Raw genomic sequence first — 12,276 nt, forward strand, 5'->3', positions numbered from 1 at the left:
CAGCAGGATATAGATCAGTTAGAGACTTGGGCGGAGAAATGGCAGATGGAGTTTAATCCGGAAAATGTGAGGTAATGCATTTTGGAAGGTCTAATACAGGTGGGGAATTTACAGCAGAACCCTTAAGAGAATTGACAGCAGAAAGATCTGGGTGTGCAGGTCCACAGACGTCATACAGCATGCTTGCCTTCATCGGACGGGGCATTGAGTATAAATATTGGCAAGCCATGCTGCAGCTGTATAGAACCTTAGTTAGGCCACACTTGGAATATAGGGTTATATTTTGGTCGCCACACTACCAGAATGATGTGGAGGCTTTGGAGAGCGTGCAGAGGAGGTTTACCAGGATGTTGCATGGTATGGAGGGCATTAGCTATGAGGCGAGGTTGAATAAATTTGGTTTGCTCTCGCTGGAACAACGGAGGTTGAGGGGCGACCTGATAGAGGTCTTCAAAATTATGAAGGGCATAGACAGGGTGGATAATCAGAGACTTTTTCCCAGGGTAGAGGGGTCAATTACTAGGGGGCATAGGTTAAAGGTGCGAGGGGCAAGGTTTAGAGGAGATGTACGAGGCAAGTTTTTTACACAGAGGGTAGTGGGTGCCTGGAACTCGCTACCGGAGGAGGTGGTGGAAGCAGGGACGATAGTGACAAATACATGAATAGGATGGTAATAGAGGGATACGGACCCAGGAAGTATAGAAGATTGTAGTTTAGTCGGGCAGCATGGTCGGCACGGGCTTGGAGCGCCGAAGGGCCTATTCCTGTGCTGTACATTTCTTTGTTCTTTGACATAGGATTAAGGTGCGAGGGGCAAAGTTCAGAGAGATGTGCGAGGCACGATTTTTACATAGAGGGTTCTTTGTTCTTTGTTGACAAACCTCATGGCCCAGCTTGTCCCCCATTCTACCATTACCACCAAGCCAGGGGAACGATAGAGGTTGAATTAAAAAAAAAATTTAAAAATCTGTATTAAGATGGTGGTGACTATTTTTTCATCTTCATTGTTGACCTTTTTCAGACAGATACAAAGAAAATGTGGAACCAACAGATAATGTTTTTTATTCGGGGTGTTGATATTGAGCCTTTACTGACTTTCATTACGCAGAACCACAAAGCAACCTTTCAATTGTGTGGCCTCTGTGAATCTGAAGGAACAGATTGTCCCTGTTGTTGTGGAAGGTTAGAGCGTACTTTGTAATATGTGGTCAAAGTGGTTAGAATAGTAGATACAGAATAGACTGTATGAAATGATGTGCAGTAGTCAATGTACATAACACTATTGCAATTAAGAACATCTGAAGGTTATTTCACATCCTACAGAGCATTGTTTCCATTTTCCTGTCAGTTTTCACTCCTCTTGTTTTTCTTTATTCATTCAAGGATATCGGCACCACCAGCAAGGCCTGCATTTCAGCCGCCCAGGACGTTTTGAGTGGACTGGGACCCAAATTAGCTGTCCACTGATTGGTGCAGGCAGCTACATTGTTTAAGGCTCCAATTAGGGCCAAATGCATTCTGCTGCCATCGGAGTGGTCCCTCGCCATATGGAGAAACCACCAGCTCCATTGAGTAGCAGCCCAAAAATAATCAGAACCAGAGGCTTCATAGCCCAAAGAGGGGTCAAGGACAATAAAGGCAATCCCCAGTGAGCCATGTGGAGGGTATTTCTCTTGATTCAGAGCGACCTGCCTGCTTCGCATCATGTTGAGAGACATTCTTTTGATTCTCGACCTGTCTCAGCAGCGCCCACCTCTCTCGGTGAGAGCTGATTGGACAAGCGTCATAGGGAACCTGCCCGCCCTCCTTAATTGTACAACAAAGTCCAAGATGGCCAATTAGGAGGCCGTCTCTAGGAATATCCATAATTTGTATTATACGGGATATTCATGCCCCCAAACTAGCACCTAAAATAAAGCTTCAGCCTTTTTGAAATTGATATTTTCAGTCTGGCACTTCACAAATTGCACTCAATAAAAACGGAGTGAAGATCCATCATCATGGGGACTCTCCATTTATACTCGTTAACGTGGAGTTCCTGATCAGTGGTTCGAAGCAAAGGTGCAATGCACAGGCAGAAGACACGCCAAGAAAAGTCACTGAAGAGCAGACAAAGAATAACAATTCAGCACAGGAACAGGCCCTTTGGCCCTCCAAGCCTGCGCCGATCACGTGTCCTATCTCGACAACCGCCTCAACCACCTCACTTGGCAGTGCATTCCAGGCCACCACCACCCTCTGTGTAAAAAACGTCCCCCGCGCATCTCCACTGAACCTATCCCCCCTCACCTTGAACTTATACCCCCTTGTAATTTTCAATTCCACCCTGGGAAAAAGCGTCCAACTGTTCACCCTATTTATACATCTAATAATTTTATAAATTTCTATCAAGTTGCCCCTCAGCCTTTGTCTCTTTAGGGAGAACAATTCCAGTTTATTCAATCTCTCCTCATCGCTAATACCCTCCATACCAGGCAACATCCTGGTAAACCTTTTCTGTACTCTCTCCAAAGCCTCAACGTCCTTCTGGTAGTGTGGTGACCAGAATTGGACACAGCATTCCAAATGTGGCCTATATCCAAGCGATTTGACCAATTCTTTCTTATATAACCAACGTTCTATATAACTGTAACATAATTTTTGAACTTTTATACTCTATACCCCGTCCTATGTAGGCAAGCATGCCATATGCTTTCTTTACCACTATTTCTACCTGTGCTGCCACTTTTAAGGATCTGTGGATCTGCACGCCCAGATCTCTCTGCGTCTCTATGCTCCTGATGGTTCTGCCATTTGTTTTATAGCTCCTACCTGAATTGGATCTACCAAAATGCATCACCTCGCATTTGTCCGGGTTAAATTCAGTCTGCCATTTCTCTGCCCAATTTTGCAGCCTATCTATATCCTGTTGTATTCTCTGACAATCTTCATCACTATCCACAACTCCTGCAATCTTAGTATCATCCGCAAACTTTGCTAATCAGATCCCCTTCCCCTCTTAAATAACGGTACAACATTGGCTATCCTCCAATCCAACGGTACAACATTGGCTATCCTCCAATCCTCTGGGATCTCACCTGCAGCCAACGAGGACACAAAGATTTCTGTTAGAGGCCCAGCGATTTCATCTCTTGCCTCTCTCAGGAATCTGGGATTGATGCCATCTGGTTCTGGGGATTTGTCTACCTGAATGCTTTTTAACACACTTAACACCTCCCTCATAATAACAACCTGTTCTGAAGTATTTACATATCCCTCTGAGAACACCACCAATCAACGTGTCCCTCTCATTTGTGAATAACGATGCAAAATACTCATTAAGGTCCTCACCTACTTCCTTTGGTTCTGTGCATAATTTCCCTCCTTTGTCCTTGAGTGGACCAACTCTTTCTCTAGCTGCCCTCTTGTTCCCAATACACGTTTAACATGCCTTGGGATTCTCCTTAATCCTGGCTGCCAAGGACATTTTGTGGCCCCTTTTTGCCCTCCTAACTCCCTGCTTGAACTCTTTTCTACTTTTTTTGTATTCTTCAAGTGCTTCATCTGTTTTTAATTGCCTAGACCTCGCGTATGCATCCTTTTTCTTTTTGACTAGACTCGCAATTTCCCTGGTCATCCACGGTTCTTGAATCCTGCCTTTCCTGTCCTTCCTTTTTACCGGCACATGCCTGTCCTGCACTCCCATCAACTGCTCCTTAAAAGACTCCCACATGCCAAATGTGGATTTCCCTCAAGCAGCCACTACATTAATTGGAGATGTAGGCCATTAACTGCCAATGCAGAAAACAATCAGCAAAGCATATTATGTTCGAGGCCACGACAGCCTCAGTATAATTAGTCAATTAACCCAACCACAGACTCAAATAGATATCAAAAAGTAAAGATGAGAAATTTACATTGGATAAACAAGCAGTTCAATCATCATTATTATTAAACTAGTGTCTGGACAGTAACTGGCTGGCGAGGGAAAGAGTAATCAATTATTCAAAACATTTTTGAATGCTCTTCTAATTTATTTGGAAATAGAGGTAATTTTCCTATATGTTGACGTGATCACAGTCATCCACCCAAGGGACAATAATTAAGGTAAATCAACGGACTGTGTAAGGTGGAGAATTTGGGTCATGACCCAGATAATTTGGATTACCATTCCGTTTAAGACCCCTCTGAAATAATCCCGACTGTTTTCTGTGTGGGGTTGGTGGTGCTGGGTGAAAGTCGTCTTGCTCATTTTTTGCAAGGGACTCACTTTAACCAATGGTTCATCCATGCAAACCAGCAATTTGCAGGCCGTTCAGTGGAGGTTCTGCCGCTCTATTCATAGATTATCATAGAATTTACAGTGCAGAAGGAGGCCATTCGGCCCATCAAGTCTGCACCGGCTCTTGGAAAGAGCACCCTACCCAAGGTCCACACCTCCACCCTATCCCCATAACCCAATAACCCCACCCAACATGAAGGGCAATTTTGGACACTAAGGGCAATTTATCATGGCCAATCCACCTAACCTGCACATCTTTGGACTGTGGGAGGAAACCGGAGCACCCGGAGGAAACCCACGCACACAAGGGGAGGAAATGCAGACTCCGCACAGACAGTGACCCAAGCCGGAATCGAACCTGGGACCCTGGAGCTGTGAAGCAATTGTGCTATCCACAATGCTACCGTGCTGCTCTTCAAGCATTAGCGCTGCTCTGTCTTGTCGTGGACTCGATGGGGCAGCTAACGTTCCCCCTGGCAGATTCAGATGCGAGACCCTGGCCAGTAGGTTTATCAGCTATTGGTGACTCTTGCCCTCTCTTTTGGAAGACAAAACAGTTCTTGGGTTACATGCAGCTTGTCATTACGTGTGTAGCAAGGAAAGAGTGTGAATCAACTTCCTGGAAAAGGAAAGAAAATTGGTGCCAATTGGACATACAGGACACGCTGACCTGTTTATTGTCTCACGTGGTCATACTGTGTGCTGCAGAGAGAATATGTATTTCATTTGTCCTGAGAAAAATGGTCAGGAAAACATTGCAACATCAATTTTGGTGACCCATTTTTTGACATCCCACGACCCATTGCGACCCCCACGTTGTGAACCACTGTTCTAGCTGTCACACCTGCTCCCCAATAGAGCACTTTGAGAGTGTGTATGACTTCTGCTCATCAGCCTTCCCCAGGTCACACACAAACCATTCCTCTGGAAAGCAAGTATGACTTGCTTTTGTTGCACCTCTACGGACACTGGTTCCAAATACTACAACCCTGTCCCCAGATCTTAGCTGTGAAGAAATTTCTGTGGGCTCGTGTGAAGCAGGCTTGTGGGGACTGTGTGTATGTTGTGTGTGTGACTAATTTAATTTAACTGAAGTCAGACTGCAAGATTGAGATCATCAAAAGGATTAGGTCTAAAAGGAGGCATTTGAAGTGGAGATGAGAAAAGCTAATATGGGATACACATAACTACAACATGAATGGTAATTTGTATTTGGCGATAATTGAGGAGTTGCCATTTTAGCTGTTGAATTTCAAAGAGAAATATAAGGAGGTTTTACAAATGGCAAAGATCCGGGTCGGAGAATCACCGGGGGGTGGCATGAATCCCGCCCCGCCGCTCCGAGGTCGGCTGCCGAATTCTCCGGCGCCGGTTATCGGGCGGGGTGGGGATCACGCCGCGCCGGTCGGGGTCCGTTGGCAGCGCCCCCCCGCCGGCAATTCTCCGGGCCCCGATGGGCCGAGCGGCCACCCATTTTCGGCCAGTCCCGCCGGCGTGAAATGGACATGGTCCAAATCATCGGGACCTGGATTGGAGGACGGCTAGCGGAGTCCTCGAGGGGGGGGCGGGGGGGGGGGGTGACCTGGCCCATGATCAGGGCCCACTGATCTGCGGGCGGGCTTGTGCCGTGGGGGCACTCTTTCCCTCCGCACCGGCCTCTGTAAGGCTCCGCCATGGCCGGCGTGGAGAAGAAGCCCCCTGCGCTTGTGCAGGAAACACGCCGGCGGTTCTGTGCATGTGCCAACTCACGCCGGCCCTTCGGCGCCAGTTGGCGTAGCACCAACCCCTCCAGTGCCGGCCTAGCCCCCGGAAGTGCGGAGGATTCCGCAACTTCCGGGTGGCCTGAAGCCAGTGTGGTTCGCGTCGCTCTTGAAGCCGGCGACGGGCCATCGCGCCAAGTGCGGGAGAATCCCGCCCCATAAATGAATAAAACAATGTTATTAAGTTTAATTTTCTCAAAAGTAATGGCCAAGAAGACAACAACATTTTTGTACTCTGGGAAAGATAAATTCCAAAGAAAGTTGAGAACAATGGGATTAAAGTTGAAAGAGGAAAAACGTATTTAAGGAAAGATTGAGAGCTATGTTAGGGAAGTGTGGCCTACCTTCAAAGAAAGCAGCCTCTAGCCACGCCTGAGAATTATGTGTTTGTTCCAGAAAATAAAGTTTTGTCACAAGCCTCAGATTTCCATTGGCGAGTGAGAGAGAAAAGCCCTGTGAAATACTTCCCCTCGAACAACAGTGGGTGCCTTGTAGTAAAATTACTGGAGTTCCTATAGATTAAGAATCTATAGTGACTATAGCACAGTGGGTGGCACTGTTGCTTCACAGCGCCAGGGACCCGGGTTAGATTCCCGGCTTGGGTCACTGTCTGTGCGCAGTCTGCACGTTCTCCCCGTGTCTGAGTGGATTTCCTCCGGGTGCTCCAGTTTCTTCCCACAAGTCCCAAAAGACATACTTGTTAGGTGAATTGGACATCCTTAATTCTCCCTCTGTGTACCCGAAGAGGCGCCGGACTGTGGCGACGAGGGGATTTTCACAGTAACTTCATTGCAGTATTTATGTAAGTCTACTTGTGACAATAAAGATTATTATTATTAAGACTAATTTTAACTGTGTATCTGTAGTCTTGTGTACTTAAGTGTTATTTTCTTTTGTTAATAAATGTATTAATTTTTAGTTCAAATCTCCAAAAGTGGCATTGGAATCTGTACTACTGACTTCAGTACACACACCTTCTCGTAATAAAAATACAAATAGCAAATCATTGTGATAGCTTGACCAAGATTGCCTTTGGGATTTGGTCAGCCCATCAATTACCACTTGCCATATCATAACATAGTAAGAAGCCTTACAACACCAGGTTAAAGTCCAACAGGTTTGTTTCGAATCACTAGCTTTCAGAGAGTAGTTCCTTCATCTAACCACTGTGCTACCATGCTGCCCATAGATCCTCCCACATGGGGAATCACCTTTCGGCATCTACCCTATCAAGCCCCCTCAGAATCTTGTATGTTTCAATGGGATCACCGCTCATTCTTCTGAACTCCATTGAACTTTGAAAGATTACAACCAATGCACCCACTAGCTCTGCAGCCACCTCTTTTGAGGCCCTAGGATGCATGCCATCTGGCCCAGGGTATTTGTCAGCCTTCAGTTCCATTGTTTTCCCATTAATTTTTCTCTAGTAATCATGGTTGTTTAAAGTTCCTCTCTCCCTTTTGCTCTTAATTTTCGACAAGGATGACTCAAAATATGTATAAGGAGTGTGACCTTGGTGTGATGACAATACATGTGCTCGACTCAGGACTTTGTTCACATATGAATGAATTGATGAGCATAAATTATGAATGCACGATCATGCTGATCGTTGCCCACATAAAGGACTGAACTCAAAGACAGCCCATATTTTGTTTAGTTTAAAAGAGATTTGCAAACCTTCACTAATGTTCGACAGCTAAGGTGAATTTCATGGACATCAAATTTGATGAATTCAAGAACTCTAGATCCTATTTTGAGAAATTACAACTGGAATCCTACAAGACAGTGTACTGCACGCATCCAAGGGCAGATACCTGAGATCAACTCACCTGTCTGTACTCTTGGCCTGAAGAAATATTTGTACTTTGGGTACTGCACTAATGCACTCCATCATGAATTGGGGAAGTGGGACAGCACGGTGGCGCAGTGGGTTAGCCCGCTGCCTCACGGCGCCGAGGTCCCAGGTTCGATCCCGGCTCTGGGTCACTGTCCGAGTGGAGTTTGCACATTCTCCCCGTGTTTGCGATTGTGTATCGCCCCCACAACCCAAAGATGTGCAAGCTAGGTGGATTGGCCACGCTAAATTGCCCCTTGATTGGAACAAATTAATTGGGTATTCTAAATTTGAAAAAAAAATGTTTTGAAAAAAATGAATGGATTGGGAGAGTGCGATTTTCCTTTTCTCCTTCCCCCTCGCCACTGCTGGACTGGAAGAGTGACTATGTACAGGCCAAGCCATTCTTTAAGCAAGCAGATTAGATGCCTCCCGAATTGTCAATCCAGAGTTATACAGGAAATGCAGCAACAAAATCAAGACGAGGTAAAATGAATGCACCTTTTCCAACAGCACATTATCGGTCGGTTGGCATAGGGCACTGATGGAGTATAGTCAGAATCAATGGCCTTGCTGGTTCTGAGTAAATTAGCTGAAAGCCAGAGGCATGCTTTCCCTATTCTAATTCACACAGTCCATTAACTCCACACAGTTGAATTGAAAACATGACTACTGATGTGTCTTCATAGTGATATTGATTCTGGTAAATCTGTATTTACTGAGTCTGTCTCTTGTGTTTAACACAAAGCCACTGAAGTTTTATTTAAAATGTAGCTCCAGCTCCATTTACAATTTAAGACCGGGTTATTTTGCAGTGCCCTGCATCATTTTTGTATTGTCACTTGTGCTTTTCTTGTAGGCACAAGGTGAAGCTGAACAGACATTTATGGTGGAAGTCTTGTCAGGCTGTTTATATTACAGGCCATTGCTTGATGTGGTGGTGAATGAATTTTATTTACGAGATGGAAGGAGCTTCTTGCGGTCAGAAGGCAACCTGTATGTGGGTAAGGGATCTTCGAGAATTTTGTTTAAGGTTAAGTAATTACATTTTGAGCTTTTAAAGAAGATGTCTCTCCCACCATTAGCTCACCTGGTCAAGGTAGGGGACAGTTCAGCAGTGCAGGCGGTGAAGATCTCATATTTGACCCCTGGGGACTGTGAAGTGACCTGCTGTCATCCGCAATATAGTTGCTACAATTGCCCCCAATGTTTCTGAGATATAGGCGAATAAGCCACCAAAATTCCTACACCCATTTGCCAGCTATTCTCCCAGGGTCCCCAGTTGATTAATTGGTGCAGAGATGTTGGGGAAATACGGGATAGGGGTCATTTGCAACTGGAGGTCCTTGTAAGGTAAAAAGCTTTAAAGTTTTAATTTAGGTAATTTGAAGACAGTTGGAGACAGGATCTCGGGGAGTGAATATCTTATAATTCTGCCAGAAGAAAGACTGGACAAGATGGGAGCTGCAAAGGGGCAGGCTTCCTGAAGTACAAATTGCAGTCCAGATAACCAGGGAATTGGGGTAGAATGTCTTTCGAAGAAGTCTGGAGTTAAGTGACAGAGGTGAAGGTATTGTTCAGAAGAGTTCAAGGAAGGGCAAACAAAGTGTTTGGAGTTAAAGAGACAGTTACAGTAACTAGATTTAAAGTTGGACAACTGACTTCAGAGGTAGATGAGATGTTTGATGTTATTTTAATACCATCTGGGAATTGAGAGTGAACAACTTGCACAGCAGCCAAGACAAAGAAATCCCAAAGGGGTTGGTATGAAATCCTGGATTAGATTCGCTGTTCAAGTGAAGTGAAAAATGCACTTAAAAGTGCCATTTGTAAAACCTGGATTGGATTTTGGAATGCAAATCCGCCAAGGGAAGGCATTATTATGAGAGAATAATTTAAAGTGTGTTTTGGGAGTAAAGTTTGGAAACTCATGCGACAATCATCTGGGGGGATTCTGAGAAGAAAACCACAGACACTAACTTGGGTTTAGAGTGGAACAAGCATTTGACCACAGTCATCTTGTGCGCTTAAAAGGGACTTTTTGTGTCAATGAGACCTTGGGATGTATTTCGTAATCCATGTTAATCTTTAATCTGTGCGTATAAACAAAGTGGGGAGCTGTAATAACCCTCACGAGACACATGGGTCGTAGAAAAACATACAAAGAAAATAGAAGCAGGAGGAGGCCATTTTGCCCTTCGAGCCTGCTCCACCATTCATTATGATCATCGCTGATCATCAAGATCAATATCCTGATCCCACCTTCCCCCCATATCCCTTGATCTGTTTAGCCACAATAGCTATACAAAAACGTCTTGAAATTGCACAACATTTTGGCCTCAACTACTTTTTGTGGTCGCGAATTCCACAGATTCACCACTCTCTGGGTGAAGAAATCTCTCCTCACCTCAGTCCTAAAAGGTTTACCCCTTATCCTCAAACTATGACCCCTCGCTCTGGACTCCCCCACCATCAGGAACATTCTTTCTGAATCTACCCTGTCTAATCCTGTTAGAATTTTGTAAGTTTCTATGAGATTCCTTCTCACTCTTCTAAACTCCAATGAATATATAGAACATTACAGCGCAGTACAGGCCCTTCGGCCCTCGATGTTGCGCCGACCTGTGAAACCACTCTAAAGCCCATCTACACTATTCCCTTATCGTCCATATATCTATTCAATGACCATTTGAATGCCCTTAGTGTTGGCGAGTCCACTACTGTTGCAGGCAGGGCATTCCACGCCCTTACTACTCTCTGAGTAAAGAACCTACCTCTGACATTTGTCCTATATCTATCTCCCCTCAATTTAAAGCTATGCCCCCTCATGCTAGACATCACCATCTGAGGAAAAAGACTCTCACTGTCCACCCTATCCAATCTTCTGCTCATCTTGTATGCCTCAATTAAGTCACCTCTCAACCTTCGTCTCTCTAACGAAAACAGCCTCAAGTCCCTCAGCCTTTCCTCATAAGATCTTCCCTCCATACCAGGCAACATTTTGGTACATCGCCTCTGCACCCTTTCCAATGCTTCCACATCCTTCCTATAATGCGGCGACCAGAATTGCACGCAATACTCCAAATGCGGCCGCACCAGAGCTTTGTACAGCTGCAACATGACCTCATGGCTCCGAAACTCAATCCCTCTACCAATAAAAGCTAACACACCATACGCCTTCTTAACAACCCTCTCAACCTGGGTGGCAACTTTCAGGGATCTATGTACATGGACACCGAGATCTCTCTGCTCATCCACACTGCCAAGAATCTTACCATTAGCCCAGTACTCTGTCTTCCTGTTATTCCTTCCAAAATGAATCACCTCACACTTTTCTGCATTAAACTCCATTTGCCACCTCTCAGCCCAGCGCTGCAGCTTATCAATGTCCCTCTGTAACTTGTAACATCCTTCCGCACTGTCCACAACTCCACCGACTTTAGTGTCATCTGCAAATTTACTCACCCATCCTTCTACGCCCTCCTCCAGGTCATTTATAAAAATGACAAACAGCAGTGGCCCCAAAACAGATCCTTGTGGTACACCGCTAGTAACTGGACTCCAGTCTGAACATTTCACATCAACCACCACCCTTTGTTTTCTTCCAGCTAGCCAATTTCTGATCCAAACTGCTAAATCACCCTGAATCCCATGCCTCCATATTTTCTGCAGTCGCCTACTGTGGGGAACCTTATCAAACGCTTTACTGAAATCCATATACACCACATCAACTGCTTTACCCTCATCCACCTATTTGGTCACCTTCTCAAAGAACTCAATAAGGTTTGTGAGGCACGACCTACCCTTCACAAAACCGTGTTGATTATCTCTAATCAAATTATTCCTTTCCAGATGATTATGCATCCTATCTCTTATAAACCTTTCCAAGATTTTGCCCACAACAGAAGTAAGGCTCACTGGTCTATAGTTACCGGGGTTGTCTCCACTCCCCTTCTTGAACAAGGGGACAATATTTGCTATCCTCCAGTCTTCTGGCACTATTCCTGTAGACAAAGATGACTTAAAGATCAAAGCCAAAGGCTCAGCAATCACCTCCCTAGCTTCCCAGAGAATCCTAGGATAAATCCCATCCGGCCCAGGGGATTTATCTATTTTCACACTTTCCAGAATTGCTAACACCCCCTCCTTATGAACCTCAAGCCCTAGTAGTCTAGTAGCCTGAATCTCAGTATTCTCCTCGACAACATTGTCTTTTTCCTAATCCTAACCAATTGAGTCTCTCCTCATATGACAGTCCCGCCAACCCAGGAATCAGCCTAGTAAACCTTCGCTAGACTCCCTCCATAACAAGAATATCCTTCCTCAGATAAAGACAACAAAACTGCACAATACTCCAGGTGTGGCCTCACTATTGCCCTATGCAATTGCAGTAAAACATCCCTATTCCTGTACTCAAATCC

At 45.1% G+C, this 12,276-nt stretch overlaps 1 protein-coding gene across 2 annotated transcripts in view; it reads left to right on the plus strand.

Annotated features, from left to right (window-relative positions):
- The window catches only part of cfap99 (cilia and flagella associated protein 99), a 366,971-nt gene that overhangs the window by 77,007 nt on the left and 277,688 nt on the right, over positions 1-12,276 (plus strand). The window contains exon 3 of one of the 2 annotated variants that reach the window (XM_072515683.1): positions 8,715-8,859. The exons of the other annotated variant lie outside the window; for it this stretch is intronic. Within the exon in view, the coding sequence (XP_072371784.1) occupies positions 8,715-8,859 (145 nt within the window). The remainder of the gene's footprint in view (positions 1-8,714; positions 8,860-12,276) is intronic. 2 annotated transcript variants of the gene reach the window in all.

Source organism: Scyliorhinus torazame, chromosome 9 (assembly GCF_047496885.1).
Source record: "Scyliorhinus torazame isolate Kashiwa2021f chromosome 9, sScyTor2.1, whole genome shotgun sequence".
NCBI lineage: Eukaryota > Metazoa > Chordata > Chondrichthyes > Carcharhiniformes > Scyliorhinidae > Scyliorhinus > Scyliorhinus torazame.